This window comes from Phocoena phocoena, chromosome 16 (assembly GCF_963924675.1).
Source record: "Phocoena phocoena chromosome 16, mPhoPho1.1, whole genome shotgun sequence".
NCBI classification, from domain to species: Eukaryota; Metazoa; Chordata; class Mammalia; order Artiodactyla; family Phocoenidae; genus Phocoena; species Phocoena phocoena.
This window is the reverse complement of record NC_089234.1, coordinates 25,384,113-25,401,074: the sequence shown is the minus strand read 5'-3', so window position 1 is coordinate 25,401,074 and position 16,962 is coordinate 25,384,113. Positions and strand designations below refer to the sequence as shown.

General features: G+C 39.2%; 1 protein-coding gene across 2 annotated transcripts; it reads left to right on the top strand.

The window, feature by feature from the left end:
- Nucleotides 1–1,891: 1,891 nt before the first annotated feature.
- On the top strand, nt 1,892–16,089 carry TAF5 (TATA-box binding protein associated factor 5). 2 transcript variants are annotated; one of them, XM_065894229.1, is made up of 11 exons: nt 1,892–2,456; nt 4,374–4,611; nt 7,841–8,156; nt 8,931–9,094; nt 9,202–9,337; nt 10,055–10,175; nt 10,929–11,058; nt 12,772–12,936; nt 13,696–13,873; nt 14,504–14,681; nt 15,037–16,089. In XM_065894229.1, exons 1-11 carry the CDS (start codon nt 1,898–1,900, stop codon nt 15,252–15,254), a joined length of 2,403 nt encoding a protein of 800 aa, XP_065750301.1. In that variant the 5' UTR covers nt 1,892–1,897; the 3' UTR covers nt 15,255–16,089. The 2 variants fall into 2 exon arrangements, with proteins under 2 accessions (XP_065750301.1, XP_065750302.1); XM_065894230.1 differs by lacking the exon at nt 12,772–12,936 and having other exon boundaries at nt 1,898–2,456; nt 15,037–15,254.
- The last annotated feature ends 873 nt before the right edge of the window (nt 16,090–16,962 follow it).

The window sequence follows — 16,962 nt, the reverse complement described above, 5'->3', positions numbered from 1 at the left end:
CAATCAGGAGAGACGGGAAAAATCTAATCCTAGATACATTAGAGTGAAATGAAAGAACATCGAAGAGGAAGAGCAACATCCAGAGAGAAAGGGCAGATTTCCTATGAAGGAACAAGATAGAGATTGACACTAGACTTCTTAAGGCATTCTAAGGAGAGAGTAGGAGAAAGGAAGTAGGGATCAGGAAGGAAGGGGAAAAGAGAAACAAAAATTAAAAGTGGGCTTTGTAATCATTCAATAAACTTTACTGCGGTGTAACAGAAAAACCACTCAGCTTGGTGTAAGAAACCTTGGCTGAAGTCCCAACCCAGACTCTTTGGCACTTAAGGCACAAAGCCAGGTAAAAAGTTAAGACTCCACGGAAGGAAACGGGGTGGCTGTACTTTTGTAGTCCCAGTATTTGGGCTTCAGCTGTACAGATGGATCCAGTTCCTAGGACCTGATTCACGAGACTGATGTATGCATTAAGATGTTAATTTACTATTCATAATGGGTAAAACATCTTTCCAGGGAATTATAAATACACCTGAGCTTGTTATTCATGGCATTTCTCATCTAAGTTCTCAATTAATTACCAATTAATTACATATCAATTAGTGAATACCGAGTCAGAAAAATTAGTTGAATGATCGCGAGGAAAAGGATTAATTTCCCCATCTCTTTAGTGTTATCATCCGATTTCAGTTTTTCTCTTGGCCACTGATGATTAAATGCTAACCAATTCTTGCTCATCTCCCCGCCACTCTCTACTCCCTGCCCCTCCCCATGTTTCACAATCTTACATTATGTCAAATTAGATTAGTTTTATATTTCAGTCTTGAGATAACCATGAACATCATGATTGGACTTTCTTATCAAACATTAGGTTGGTTAAGTAAAAATAACCAATAGTTATTACATGTTAGGTATCATATATGCATTATCCCATTTAATCCTCACACAACTCTATGAGGTAGGTACTATTATTGTTCCTATTTTAGAAGTTGGGCAACTGGGGTAGTGTAAGTTAAGTAACTTGCTCCAGGTCATTCAGCTAGTAAGCAGGGTCAAAGGAAGCCAGTAAGACCTCAAAACCAACAACCCGAATAACTGCTAGATTTCCCCCGTGTCCTAGGCTCAGTTTTCTTGTCTGCACCTATCTCACAGCGTTGTGAGATTCAAGCGAGATAAAATATGCAGCAGGTTTTTAAACCTATGAAGCGTATTGCAAAATGGCACATACTATTTTAAAATATACAATTAAAATGCAGTCTATTTGTAATAATGGGTAACATAGCACGAATACAGAACATATACATTTCACAATCACAAAATTCAGGTCCTTAAAAACTTTTTATTGAAATATAACATACATGCTGTAAAGTTCACAAAACGTAAGCATGCAGCTCAATTAATTTTTACAATGCATAAATTGAAAAAAAAACAAGTAACCGCCACCCAGATCAAAACATAAAACTTTACCAGTATCTCAGATGCCTCCCTGTGGTAAACAGTATATGCTTTTAAATTAAAGACCTGGATTCGAATCTTGGTCTGGCATTTTGTCTTTAGGTCTTGGTTGAGTCATCTGTAACGTGAAGATAATGGTACCTTAAAAAACTGTTGAATTAAAGGTCACAAAATGTAAAATGTCTATCGCAGTGCCTGAATATATCTGGTCTGTAATAAACGTAATTATTATCGGGCAAAAGCACGAGGCGGTACCCAGCTCTCACTTCCTGTCTTTTTGTCACTCACTTTTGAAAGTTGCTCTTGCTCCTATTCCTTTTTCTTCTCCTTTCTCGCCCCTCCTACTACCGTAAATGGCCCTCCAGAGCTGTCGTAAAACGCTCCTCCCCGCCCTCCATGTGGCGAAAACGCAATCACGCTTGACGGCGCAAGGTGGCTCAGCCGCAAGATGGCGGCGCTGGCGGAGGAGCAGACGGAGGTGGCGGTCAAGTTAGAGCCTGAGGGACCGCCGACGCTGCTACCTCCGCAGACGGGGGACAGCGCTGGCGAGGGTGGCGGCGGCACAACCAACAACGGCCCCAACGGCGGCGGTGGGAACGTTGCGGCATCGTCGTCGGCCGGCGGGGATGGTGGGACCCCCAAACCCTCGGTGGCTGTCTCTGCCGTTGCCCCAGCGGGGGCGGCCCCGGTGCCCGCCGCTGCTCCGGAGGCCGGCGCTCCCCACGACCGACAGACTCTGCTGGCCGTGCTGCAGTTTCTACGGCAGAGCAACCTCCGCGAGGCCGAAGAGGCGCTGCGCCGTGAGGCCCGGCTGCTGGAGGAGGCAGTGGCGGGCTCCGGAGCCCCGGGAGAGGCGGACGGCGCCGGCGCTGAGACGGCTAGCGCGCTTCTTAGTCGGGTCACCGCCTCGGCCCCCGGCCCTGCGGCCCCCGACCCTCCGGTCAGCGGTGCTTCGGGGTCCGCCGCCGTCTCGGGCTTAGCGACAGGTCCTGCGGCTCCGGGGAAAGGTGAGCCGCGGGGTCCCGGGGAGGCAGGGCCGGCACGAAGGGGAGCGAGCCGGGAAGGCAGAGGCTGGCAGGCCTGCACCTCTGCGGGCTTGTTTTGAATTTCCTGGGCCCGCCTCTAGGGCCACATGCCCGCCCCTTTCCCTGGTGCGCCGGCTGCGCAGTCAAACCCTCTTCCGAGCTGTCATTTCCAGCGAGAGGCTGTGGAGAGCTGTTGAGCTGAGCGATGTATGGGGACGGTGGGCGCGGAGAGGCGGGGACTTCAGGCTTTTGGTCCCTTTCCTCTCATTTGGGATCTTGAGCCTTGGGCAGGGATACATTAACACTAGCAATATTTGTACAGTTTTTTACTAACGTACTTTTACTATAAATACTTTGTTATGTATCTTACTTTTCTCGGTTCCACTGTGAGGTAGACGGTACCTCTATTTTAGAGATGAGAAAACAGACTGAGAAAGGTCAAGGGACTTGCTTTGGACACACAGCCAGGGAATGATGAATATAGTGTAGCCAGTCTTTCTCAAAATACAGGCTAACTAACATTGGTTTTAAATCTTTTAGAGGAATTCAGATTCTTGGGCGTCACTTCAGACTTAGTGAATCAGACCCGGTGGAGGTGCAGGTGGAGTCCGGGAATCTGCATTTTAAAATAAATGCTTCCAACGGGTACTGATGTAGGGCAAAGTTTGAGAATCATTCACTTAGGAACAGGCGTTGAGCAGACCTGAGTTCAGTTTCTGTCTCTATTGCTTTTACTTGTGTGATGCTGATTGTTATTCTTCCTAAGCTTGAGAGGGTTTTTTTTCTCTCTATTAAAGGGGTTATTGTGAGATTTAGATATAATATATGTAAAATATCTGGCACTGATAAGTTTATGCTTAGGTATCCATCCCTGACACCTGAGGCTTCCCCCCCTCCCCTTTTGTATTTATGAGACCTAATCTTTGCAGCGTTGCCAGAAGTGAGGTATGAATATGTAGCATTGTAACCCATAAGTAGAAATGTATGCAAATGTGATTGAGAGGAATCTTTTGAATGCCGAATTTTGTGAATGAACTATAAGATGCATGAATTATGTTGTTGGTTATTTTGCTGTAATCTCTCATCTCTTCAGAAACTTGACCTATTTTTTAGATGGTAACTCAGAAACCAGTAGGGAGGAAAAGAGGCCATCAGAGTAAACTTCTACAGAACTTCTCTAAAATTTGTGCAGTAAAAAGCATAACAGTACTATAATTGCAACTTAAAAATTTCCAACAAACTCTGATTCGATTGACAGATGTATCATTGTTTGGGATTGAAATATTACAAATAAATACTCATGCTTTTTGCCTTGAAATGATGGTTATGGAAATTGTTTTAAGCATATAAAATAGATTTGCCTTTTGGAAATATAAATAAGGCAAGTCCTTCCCACCATTAACATGCTTATATTTTATAGAGAGTGATAGATGTACATATATGAAGGTAACAGGATAGGATGTGTTGCTGGACAGTTACAAAATATTTAGGTAGTTCAGAGAGCTGGAAATGTTATTCCAGGGCATAGCTTGGTGGTGGTGGGTGCCATTTGCACTGAGCCTTGAGAGAAGATTAAGATAGTTGTTTGATTTGCACATACCATGTTTTATAAAATTTGTCTTTAAAATAAGGTACCTCTAGGAAAAATACTGAATCTTTCTGACATTGATTTGAAAATTTTATTTTAAGATATGGACAAACCGAAGGAATTTTGGATGGGTGACTGAAACAAAGTGAATCCCATTAAAAGATTATGTGATTGAGTTGGGGAAGAGCGTTTGAGAGGAGAAGGACAAACATCTGAGAAACAATTCACCTCTGGACCTTAGCAAAACAGCCTTAGTCTCTTGGTGCATGTCAGGTCACTTTCCTGAAAGTTATTTTTCATTTTTTAAACAGTTGGAAGTGTAGCTGTGGAAGACCAGCCGGATGTCAGTGCCGTGCTATCAGCCTACAACCAACAAGGAGACCCCACAATGTATGAAGAATACTATAGTGGACTGAAACACTTCATTGAATGTTCCTTGGACTGCCATCGGGCAGAGTTATCCCAACTCTTTTATCCCCTATTTGTACACATGTATTTGGAGCTAGTCTACAATCAACATGAGAATGAAGCAAAATCATTCTTTGAGAAGTATGTGAATTTATGTATATATATAATATGTGTATATAGCTATATATATATATAATGAATACACACATCTGTAACTACACAAATGTAAGATTGCAACTCAAAAAGTACTTTATGAAGGAGAGCTACCTGGTGCTATGAGAACCTAAAATGAGGAATTTGATCTAGTTGCAGAAGTCAGGGAAGGCTCCCAGAGGAAGTGATGCTTGAGGTAGGATCTGAAGATTGAACAGGAGTTAACCAGGGGAAGAGAAGAGGGAGAAGCATGTGTGACAGCTCTGTGGCAGGAAGGATCATGGTAGGTACAGAGATGAAAGGCACGTGTGGCTGGAGCAGAGTGTGAGGGTGGGGTGTGGTACACAGGAAGCTGGCCGGTTGACTAGGGGCTGGAGCAGGCGGTTCTTGGGCCATATTGAGGGTCTTTGTTTATCCTCAGAGCAGTAGGAGGTTGTATTGGATGGGATTAGATTTGGCTGAGATTCACCGAAAAGTCAAAAACAATAGTGGCATAAATAAAAGTTTATTTTTACTTTTATCCTAAGAGCAATATGAAGCTGTGTTAGGATTAGATTAGACTGAGTGACTGGACCCCAAACAGTAGAGGCTTGAATACGATAAAAGTTTACTTCTCTCTCTCATGAATGTAGGCAGTCTAGGACTGGTATGGAGTCCTTGATTATCAAGGACCCAGGCTCTGTTGATTTTGTAGCTCTGACATCCTTGTCATGCATTTTCCACCTGTGGTGCAAGGTGATTCTCTGGCTCTAAGAAATCATATCAGTGTTACAGTCAGCAGGGAGGGCACACATCCTTCCTGGAAGTGACATATATTTCTCCCTTTTTTATGTCATTAGTCAATGGCCAAGGGAGGTAGGAAATATGGTCTTTACCTAGGTGTCTATGTGACAGCTAGTATTCAGGTGTTTTATTGTGGAGGAAGAAAGAAAAAAATGGATATTTGGGGACAGTGAGACATCTTTGCCAGAGAAGTCATTGAAGGACCATGTTATTATTAGATTTACATTTTTAAAGGACCTTTATGCAGTGGGGAAAACAGATGGTGGGGGACAGAGTGATTATAGATTGACCATTTTGGGGGTTATTGTACTGGTTCTCAACTGAAGGTAATATTATGCCTCCTTCCTCTGGGCTGTTTGAAACTGGAGGTGTTTTTGGTTGTCGTAATGACTAGGCTGGAGGATCAGGTGTCTTAGGGATTCCAAAAGTTCCAATACGTGCAGGTAGTCCCACTTAGCAACAAATTGTTTTGCCCCAAATACTAGTCGCAACCCTGTTGAGAAACACTGGACTAGGGTGTGATAGCGTTGGTGAAGGGAAGTAGACATATTCCTGAGGCACTTGGTGAGTGATTGGATATGGAGGTGTAAGGGAGATGAAAATATAATTGATAATCCCTAGGTTTCTGGCTCCCCTGGCTGGATAGGGGTGCTCTTCACTGAGGTAGAAAACCCTAGAAGAGGACCGGTTTTGTCAGGTTGTAGAATAATCTTGAGTTCAGATTTGTTTATGCCTTTGACTTATTTGAGAGATGTCAAGTTGATAGATGGAGGATATATAAGGCTCTGAGCTTAGAGGAGAGGTAGGGACTGGAGCCATAAATTGGAGTGTGTGCAATATTGATGGATAGGGATGAGAATGTCTAGGAAGGAGCATGAAATAAGTCAATGGGAGGGCTAGGCCTGGACCTCAAGGAACTCCAACACTTGGTGTAGAAGAGAAATAAAAGGAGTAGAAGAGATGACCAAGTAGAAGAGATATAAAAGGAGAGGCCAGAGAAGCAGGAAGAAAACCAGGAGAGTGTTAAGTTATAGAAGCCAAAGAAAAGGAGTGTTTAAGAAGGAGGCAGTGCTTAACAGTTTAAATGAGAGCTCTTTGGTACAAGCAATAGACCCAGAAGCTAGAACTTGTCAGGTAACACAGGTAGTGGTAATAGAGGAACAATAGAACTCAGGACTCCTGGCTTCTGTGTCATTATATTCATTCATTATTCTACAGTGCCTAATAGAAAGTATATAAGGCAAATGTTCTGTAGCTCAGTGTTTCTGAAAGAAAAGATTAAGGCTGATGGTGACAGAATTTCTAAGCTAATTTTTCTTACAGTACTGTCATCAGAAAACTTTCTCTTCCAGTCTCATGGTGTAGCCATCTCCTCACATAGGAAGCTGGAATATCGTAGGGGACTGACTTTCTGTGTCCTTGTCATGGACAGTCTCAGCCCTTGCCAGGACCCCATGCTCAGATGAACTTATTGGTGGCAACTAATACAACACCAAGAGGCTGAGATTTCTAATTTCATTCAAATCTTAGACAGAAACTCTTAATTCATGTCTTGATGAGTCATAATAGGGTAGCACAGGTAACAGTTTAGGAATCTGTTGGCTATGTGTCAGAGCTAGAGTCCTAATATCTTATGTTTGTTTTCTAAATGTTTTTGCATAGCTTGCTGCTCTTTGTGAGTGTCAATATATGATCTTTACATTTTATTTTATTAGGATAATTAAGATTTGTAGAAACAAAAGTACACTTAAATTTAGTAATTGTCACCAAGGCTGAAAGCTTTATTTAATTGCCTTTGGTAATGGTGAGTAAATGGGAGTGCTCACTGTTTGATATCAACACGCTTGTTCTTTAGTCATGTTATTAAAGTACGGATATTTAATCTTTATATCTGGTATTAAGAATATGCGAAATCACTAAAAATGATGGGTTTTGTGAGAATGTCATGTGTTGATTATTGTTGACAGGCTGGGTGATAGGTACACTGAATTCCTTATAATAGTTTCTACTTTTGTATGTGTTTGAAATTTCCCATAATAAAAAGTTTTAAAAAGTGAGTTTTGAGAGAACATAAAATTTAGTAGAGCAAAGTTTCTAACATTTTCAAATGTCTACCAATGGTGGCATTCAAATGAGACTGTCTGCCAATGGTGGATAGCTTATCTTTCATTCATTTATGGTATTTATTTCAAATTCTCTTAAAATGTTTATGATGCGTTTATTTCATTAGAGAATTAAATTGGTCATTTTTAGGATGAATTCAGAACTGAATTGTAATCATTTTGAAATGCGTTACTTCTTATCCTACAGCTTAGTCCACGATTATTCAGACTACTACGTTGAAAATATTCTGGGATGTTTATAAATATATGGGGGAGAGGCAGATCCCTTAACGATTACATTGAAAAATGACTTTTTAAAATCACTGAAACAGGTTCCATGGAGATCAGGAATGTTATTACCAGGATGACCTACGAGTATTATCTAGTCTTACCAAAAAGGAACACATGAAAGGGAATGAGACCATGTTGGATTTTCGAACAAGTAAATTTGTTCTGCGTATTTCCCGAGACTCGTACCAACTCTTGAAGAGGCATCTTCAGGAGAAACAGAACAATCAGATATGGAACATAGTTCAGGAGCACCTCTACATTGACATCTTTGATGGGATGCCGCGTAGTAAGCAACAGATAGATGCGATGGTGGGAAGTTTGGCAGGAGAGGCTAAACGAGAGGCAAACAAATCAAAGGTATGGGAATAAACCTAAGAACTATATAATGCAGATTATGAAAAATTGTAGCATTTCCATCTACATAATTTACACATTTTTCTTATAGCTAGTTTGGGAATAATATTACACTGTATACTAAGTTTCATGTTCTAAGGATGATGTATATATTAGTGAGAATTTGGGAATGGATGCATTTAACAGAACCCTGACTACATTGGCAGAAACAAGTAAAGGTTTTTTCTCACATAAAATAAATTAAAGCAGAAGGCCCTCCTAGGCTGGTGTGAGGGCTCCACAATGCCATCAAGGACCCTGGCTCCTTCTACTTTCTGCTCTGCCATCTTCAGAATGTGGCTTTCTTCATTGTGCTCATAGGTGGCTATTGCAGCGCCAGCTTTGCATCTGTACTCCAGGAAGGCAGAAGGGGGAGGATGAAAGACATACCTGCTGAATCTCTCCCTTTTTATCAGGAAAACAGTATTTTTTTCTAAAACACTACCCAGTATATCTGTGTGTACATCTATTGGCCAGAATGATATTATATGGCCATTGTATGGCTTCAAGGGAGCCCAGCAACAGAAATGATTTTATCTGAGCATACTGCTGCTCCAACAAAATCAGGGTTCTGTTAGTAAGGAAGAAGGGGAGATTGGCTATTGGGTAGACAAGTACAGAATCTGCTTCAGGATATACATGACCCTGTTGTAATTGTGATTCCTCCTATCAAGATATGAAAAGGATGTATTAATGAACAAAAAAGTAATTTAAAAAATTGGCTCCTTTGACTTGTAGGTATTTTTTGGTTTATTAAAAGAGCCAGAAATTGAGGTGCCTTTGGATGATGAGGATGAAGAAGGAGAAAATGAAGAAGGAAAACCTAAAAAGAAGAAGCCTAAAAAAGATAGTATTGGATCCAAAAGCAAAAAACAAGATCCCAATGCTCCACCTCAAAACAGGTGAGGAAAAAAACTTCAGGAACATGTGTGGAAGTTTAAGACAATGTTATAGATGGTTCAAGTTATTTAATATTCAGAGTAATTTCCAGTCTGTTTTTCTTTCACAGAATCCCTCTTCCTGAGTTGAAAGATTCAGATAAATTGGATAAGATAATGAATATGAAAGAAACCACCAAACGAGTACGCCTTGGGCCAGACTGTTTACCCTCAATTTGTTTCTATACATTCCTCAATGCTTACCAGGTTGGTAAAATGATTCGGCACTTTCTGGGAGAAAATTAGGAGTCATGAAAAACAGTGATTACCATTAAAAGTAACTTAGATGTCTTAACTAAAATGAAGATTTCTTCTTTAAACTCTTGATATAAATATGGCTTAAAGACAGCAGTTAGGAAAGGAGAATTGGACATTGCTCAGAATAGATAGAAGGCAATGTTTAAAAGACCTTTAGCGACTTGTAGGTACCAGAATCTTGCTTGTATGTGTCCTTCATTTCACTGATCAGAATTCTGCTAGCCTTTGAAAAAGGAGGAAGCTATGTGGTTCATCTCTCTTGAACTTAAGTACTTACGTAAACTTAATATTTTTTATTAAGAATTCTTCATATCTTTATGTCTGTAAGCCTCTATAGACATAAGGCTTTATAATAGCCTGCTGAGGATATATTTAGTAAAGTACAAAAATGATTAACATTTGCTTTATATGATGCACTCCAAATTCAGAGGGCAAAAAGGGGTAAATGACATGTTCTCAAAGTAAGTGCTTTTGAACAGTTGATTTCAAAGGAGAATGAAATCTCAAATGATCTTTTAATGAGAAAAATAGCTATCATTATATATTCTCTAAGATGTGATTATAATTTTTTCCCTAAAACAGTATCATTTAGTGTGTGTGTGTGTGTGTGTGTGTGTGTGTGTGTGTGTGTGTGTATATATATATATATATTTTTTTAATTTGCAGGGCCTCACTGCAGTGGATGTCACTGATGATTCTAGTTTGATTGCTGGAGGTTTTGCAGATTCAACTGTCAGAGTGTGGTCTGTGACACCCAAAAAGCTTCGTAGTGTCAAACAAGCAGCAGGTAACGGAGATGACCTGTCAGGATATAAGCTCATTCTTAGTTTACACCAATCTTGATTCCAAGAAATATACAGAAGACATTGTGATCTTAGCAGAATTTCACTTGATTTTACTTTAAGTCAAAACGGCTAATAACATTGCCAACAGTGAAAAGTGCATTGGAGTGGCAATCAGGAGACTGGGGTGCTAGTCTGGTTTAATTTCACTGGTCCTCAGTTTTCTCATCTGTAGAATGAGGGCATTAGGCTAGAAAACTCCCTAAGGTTAAATATCTAACAGTTTATGATTGTTTGCTTGTGAATTAAAAAAAAAACAAACCTTTAAATAGTGGGAGAGTACTTTCTGTTTTAGCCATAAAAATGGCTAAAATGAACTAAGACCAGGGTTACATTTTAAAGAAAGTTTCTTGCTAACTGTATTGTTAAACAAGATAATACATTTTCAATAATTTATTTTAATATTTCTGTAGTTTCCTTTTGTGAAACATGGTGATATAATGGATAAATTTGAGTTTCAGTCCTAGTGTCAACACTAAATAGCTGTGTGCACTCTGGCATATTATTAACTGTTCTGAACCTCACTTTCTTCTCTTATACACTGGGATGATAGCACCTAATTTAGAGGCATTAGCCCAGTGGTTGGTATGTAGGAGGAACAGTTCAAATGTTAGTTCTTCTCCTGAACTGTGATGTAATTGCCTTAAAATGTTTTAATGAATGTACTTTAAAAAATTAACATTTCTGGACCATTTTAGATCTTAGCCTCATAGATAAAGAATCTGATGATGTCTTAGAAAGAATCATGGATGAGAAAACAGCAAGTGAGTTGAAGATTTTGTATGGTCACAGTGGGCCCGTCTATGGAGCCAGCTTCAGTCCAGATAGGTAAAATACAAACAAAAAAATTAAATACTGCTGTATTACATTGAGATTATATGAAAGTTAACTACTGGGAACATTATGAGAATGTTGGGGAAAATTCCTTTAGAAAAATCTTGTGGTTGCCTATCATTCATTATCTTTTAAAAAATTTTTATTTATTTATTTATTTTTTGCGGTACGCGGGTCTCTCACTGTTGTGGCCTCTCCCGTTGCGGAGCACAGGCTCCAGACGCACAGGCTCAGCGGCCATGGCTCACAGGCCCAGCCGCTCCGCGGCATGTGGGATCTTCCCAGATCAGGGCACGACCCCGTGTCCCCTGCATTGGCAGGCGGACTCTCAACCACTGCGCCACCAGGGAAGCCCCATTATCTTTTATTATTACTATTTTTTTTGTAGAGAATTATTTTATTATCCTTTAAAAATTTTTTAAATTCATTTTTATTGGAGTATAGTTGCTTTACATTGTTGTGTTAGTTTCTGCTGTACAGCAAAGTGAATCAGCTATATGTATACATGTATCCCCTTTTTTGGATTTCCTTCCTATTTAGGTCACCACAGAGCACTGAGTAGAGTTCCCTGTGCTATACAGTAGGTTCTCGTTAGTTATCTATTTTATACATAGTAGTGCGTTATCTTTTAGCATCTTGCCCTCTGCTGATTTATCTTGGGGTACTAGTGTATAATACCCAAATTTACAGAATCAGGATACATAGCTTCAGGGTTTGCTGGTTATAAAAATCAGCTTTAGTCTTGTGTAACTCCAGTAGGGGTTGAATTGCTTCTTTGGGTTCTTTCTTTGGGTTTTATGGCTACTGCTATCTTCTGTCATCTCCAAATTCACAACAGGTTACTGATATTAAAGGCATATTACCTATCAATTGAAGATTTATCTTTGTATAATCAAAAGAACTAAGAGAGTACTGAAAAGGGAATTTGAAAGCCACAAATATGTGTTTGCCTATTTTTCATGATCTCTAACATTCTGTAGAAATGCAGGGAGGGTATTTTGTTATCATAATACCATCTGTATCTTATTTGATAGATAATAGCTTTCAAACCATCAAGATTTTCATCCTTATGAAACTTTGAGAATGAGGATTTTTGTTATTTTATAGGATTTAGCCAGATGGTACATTTTTACTTGAGGGAAACTTCTGATTTCATTGAAAACCATAGTACTTTCTGAGTAGTTCAGCTTTTCTGTTCATTCCTGAAGAAGGCAGAGTATTATTCTCGCGTCTATAGTGTTTTTTGTTTTGGCTTTTTTTTTTTTTGGTCCAAAAGATGTTTACTTTTAAATTGTTACACAACTTTTACAGGATATGAAAATAGCATCTTCATTTTAAAGTAAAAAATTAAGTTTTAAGTGATATATCGCATTTCTTAGAAGCCTTTCTCAGGTGACCTTATTTGATCATACTTTTTGTCATTACCTCTTTGGTATTTTTTTTTTTCGAAGAACTGTGATTTTCCTCTTAATAGATAATGTTTTTAAAATAATCTAGCTTCATTCAGTAGGTGCTCGGTAGATGTAGAGTGTCACAGCTACCATTAGTACTTTCAACTCTTGTTATCTACTGTGAATTTCATGTATAAATTAAAAGTGAGATGTAGCATGTCAGTTAGCTATGTTTAATATATACAAATGTACAGAGAAACTGGACAGGTAACTAAGTTATTCTAGGAATCGAATGTACTACCTTCTCTTCTCTCAGGAACTACCTGCTTTCCTCTTCAGAAGATGGAACTGTTAGATTGTGGAGTCTTCAAACATTTACCTGCTTGGTGGGATATAAAGGACACAACTATCCAGTGTGGGACACACAGTTTTCTCCATATGGATATTATTTTGTGTCAGGGGGCCACGACCGAGTAGCTCGGTAAGAATATTATGAGCTTAGGACTGGGCCTATTCAAGGAACAGAATGGTTTCTTGTTGGGAATTAGAAACTCCAGCCAAACTCATTTTTGCTTCTGTTATTCAGGATCAACATTTTGAGAACGTCAGCATTTATAGGTCCTTATTTGAAAACAAATGTGGGACAGGAATATTACTATGTCTGCAATTATGTCTATACCAAGAGTCCATGCCCTCCCCTTCCCCAACCGGATGCTAAACCTTGTCTTTTACAACCACTGTGAGCACGTTTATTTCCCTGTCATCTCCTTAGAAGTTGAGGATGAGGTGTCTTGGGTTAGAAACTAATTATGTGGTGGCCAAAACTAGGGAAAAATACTCTTCTATAAGTTAGACTAGGAGTTGGAGTGGGGGGTGTACATACAGAGAACTAAAGGATTATAGAATTAAGTTTTTTGTACCGTTGTCAATTAGTTTTTCTTAAGAATGTTTAGGGAATTCCCTGGCAGTCCAGTGGTTAGGACTCTGCGCTTTCACTGCCGAGGGCACGAGTTCAATCCCTGGTCAGGGAACTAAGATCCCGCAAGCCGCACTGCGGCCAAAAAAAAAAAAAGAATGTTAGGCTCAGTCATTCCATCTGCTTTCCTTCAGGTAACTAGTGAGTGGGACCCATTTGGAGCTAACAGTTCACATGGTTGTTTCTATATTGATTTTGGGTAGAATTTTGGCATTTCACAGTTAACTAATTACCTTCTTTTGTTTTCAATAATTTTTTTAAAAGGCTCTGGGCTACAGATCACTATCAGCCTTTAAGGATATTTGCTGGCCATCTTGCTGATGTGAATTGTACCAGATTCCATCCCAATTCTAATTACGTTGCTACGGGCTCTGCAGACAGAACTGTGCGGCTCTGGGATGTCCTGAATGGGAACTGTGTAAGGATCTTCACTGGACACAAGGTATTTTATACCTTCATTATTCCAGCGCACGAGGTTCTTTTGAGATAAAAATAGTTTAAAAATTGACCAGATGGATGGACCTAGAGTCTGTCATACAGAGTGAAGTAAGTCTGAAAGAGAAAAACAAATACCATATGCTAACACATATATGGAATCTAAAAAAAAATGGTTCTGATGAACCTAGGGGCAGGACAGGAATAAAGACGCAGACGTAGGGAATGGACTTGAGGACACGGGGAGGGGGAAGGGTAAGCTGGGATACAGAGAGAGAGTAGCATTGACCTATATACACTACCAAATGCAAAACAGGTAGTGGGAAGCAGCTGCACAGCACAGGGAGATCAGCTCGATGCTTTGTGACCACTTAGAGCCGTGGGAGGGAGGCGCAAGAGGGAGGGGATATGGGGATATATGTATACATATAGCTGATTCACTTTGTTATACAGCAGAAACTAACACAACATTGTAAAGCAATTATACTCCAATAAAGATGTTAAAAAAAAAAACTAACCAGTGACACATTTTAAAGATACTATTCGCACCACTAAACTTTATAATTCTAACTTTTGTCTTATTTTCTTAGGTATTTTTAACCCTATTTTTGATTCTTTCCATGGACTTCTTTTCTAGGGACCAATTCATTCCTTGACATTTTCTCCCAATGGGAGATTCCTGGCTACAGGAGCAACAGATGGCAGAGTACTCCTTTGGGATATTGGACATGGTTTGATGGTTGGAGAATTAAAAGGCCACAGTGATACAGTCTGTTCACTTAGATTTAGTAGAGATGGTGAAATTTTGGCATCAGGTAAATGACTAGAAATGGCTTTGTGGTAAAGGGTCAATGGTATATTTAAAGGAAGCACTGAATGACCATTGCAAAATTAAGTCCTGCTGTTTTCTTTGCAAAATTAAGTCCTGCTGTTTTCTAAGTTTTGCTTCTCCTTAGCCATGATTCCAGATTGTTACCCTATATATGTATGTTGACTTCTCAGGTTAAAACTACTGCTTGAAGTGCTTCTTTAGAGGGAATAATAGTTATTAATCAAGTTCAGATTTTTTTCACCAGAAATAAAAAGTAAATGCATAAAGCATACTTGACAGAATCTCAGAATCCAAATAAGGCAGATGCTACTAAATGGTTTCCTTTGATTTCCCCTTAGGTTCAATGGATAATACAGTACGGTTATGGGATGCTATCAAAGCATTTGAAGATTTAGAGACTGATGACTTTACTACAGCCACTGGGCATATAAATTTACCTGAGAATTCACAGGAGTTATTGTTGGGAACATATATGACTAAATCAACACCAGTTGTACACCTCCATTTTACTAGAAGAAACTTGGTTCTAGCTGCAGGAGCTTATAGTCCGCAATAAACCATCGGTATTAAAGACCTTTGGAAGCTACTGTTTGAAAAAGGGAGACTAAAAGCAAATACCTCAGTGATTAATATTTAAGCTACAAAGAATGTTTTGTCTATATGGATCTGGAAGTATGCTGCTTGGAAAATCTGAACAGGATAGTTCCACATTTCTATAGCAACCACATTTAACTAATTTCCGTTAGTTGAATAAGAGGTATTATGTTCATGGAGGGGACATTTATGGTGCTTTGGATTTTGTGGAAACTATGCATCGCCTGTTCAAATGCTATTTTAATTTATTATGTTTAGAAAAAAATCAGTTGATTTCAGTAATTCATCCTGCTTCAAGGTTCAAATTGAGTAATATAATACCATCCTGAATTTTAGCTGAAGAATTCTATGAGCATGTATGTTCCTGCTGTAAAAATGTAGTTACTGTATGGCACTCACGTACTATGTTAAATGATCCACTAGCATTTTTGCTTGGCTCATGATTAGTGGAATGTACGTTAACTGGGTAGGGTGAACTACAATTACTTTTTGAGAAATAGATGAAGTACAACCATCCATCGACATCTGAATTTATACCGGTTGGATTGAGTGCACGCAAACACTCTATAAACCAGGTGAAGAAATTAACTTCCATGTTCTACTTCAGCTAAAATGGCTACATACAACCTAGTACACTTGAAGTCAGACATTTCAATTGCTTACCTCCAGTACTGAGCCTTGCTTTGGGAAACTAAAAGATTTAGACCAAGTCACTGCCAGTTTTTTGCCTTTGTTGCATTTTGTACAGTTTTTATATTTTTGATATCTTGTAAATAAAGACAACCAGCTTTTCCAGGTTCATAATTTATTGTACAAATTGGGTATCACATGATGAGCTGACATTAGCTTCTTCAGGCATGGGAACTTAACAGATGACGTACAGTTGAGAATCCTATAAACAAAACAAAAATTGTTTAGACACCAATGTGTTCAACTCTACTTTTAAGACATTAATTACTATTACAAGACTATCCGTGAACCCCCTGAAATTGAATGCAAATTCATTAGATTCTCAAAGGAGTCAGTAACCCCCCCAAATTTAGGTGTCTCTCAGCTTAATACGATTTAACACTCTCCCTTTAACAAAAGAGCTGCCAATAATTCAGTATGATGCTAAATGTATACCATCAGAAAAGCCTAGTACACAGAATAACATCTTTTTTCATAAAGTAGTATTTTAAACAGTAGAAAACAAGGAGGGTGGTATTATCCCCATTGTAAAAACAAAGTTAGGAGGAACCTAACATGAAAAATTGGGCAAAAAACTACCTGTTTTTCAGGAACAAGCCATGGACCACTGCATTCTGGGATATGCAGTCAGTCCCTTAAGGTCAATAGTTTTGTGATTGGAAAAGTTTTTAAGAGGAGAGGAAAAAATTTTCTGTCATGGAGGGCTACATTAGATAAAGATCTGGGTTTTGGGTTTTCTGTACCTCATCTACCACCAACACAACAAATATTTACTCAAGCAAGGGCAAATGGGGGTTGGGTGGCACTATAAGAAGAAAATGAAGTCTAGGGGGATTTAAGGAAAGACAGAATGGCTTACATAAAAATTGAAACTAGCAAAAACCAAGATATATTTGCAACTGATTTAAAAGGCTGGTTAATAACTATTAAGAGAGCTTATACAAGAGAGAGGTCTTCAGAAAGAGAAAGTCCCAAACGTT

Coding starts and splice junctions, on each gene's coding strand:
- TAF5 (XM_065894229.1), top strand. CDS start 1,898: ATGGCGGCGCTGGCGGAGGAGCAGACGGAGGTGGCGGTCAAGTTAGAG. Junction 4,612..7,840: donor GCAAAATCATTCTTTGAGAA/GTATGTGAATTT, acceptor TCACTGAAACAG/GTTCCATGGAGATCAGGAAT. Junction 13,874..14,503: donor GGATCTTCACTGGACACAAG/GTATTTTATACC, acceptor CTTCTTTTCTAG/GGACCAATTCATTCCTTGAC.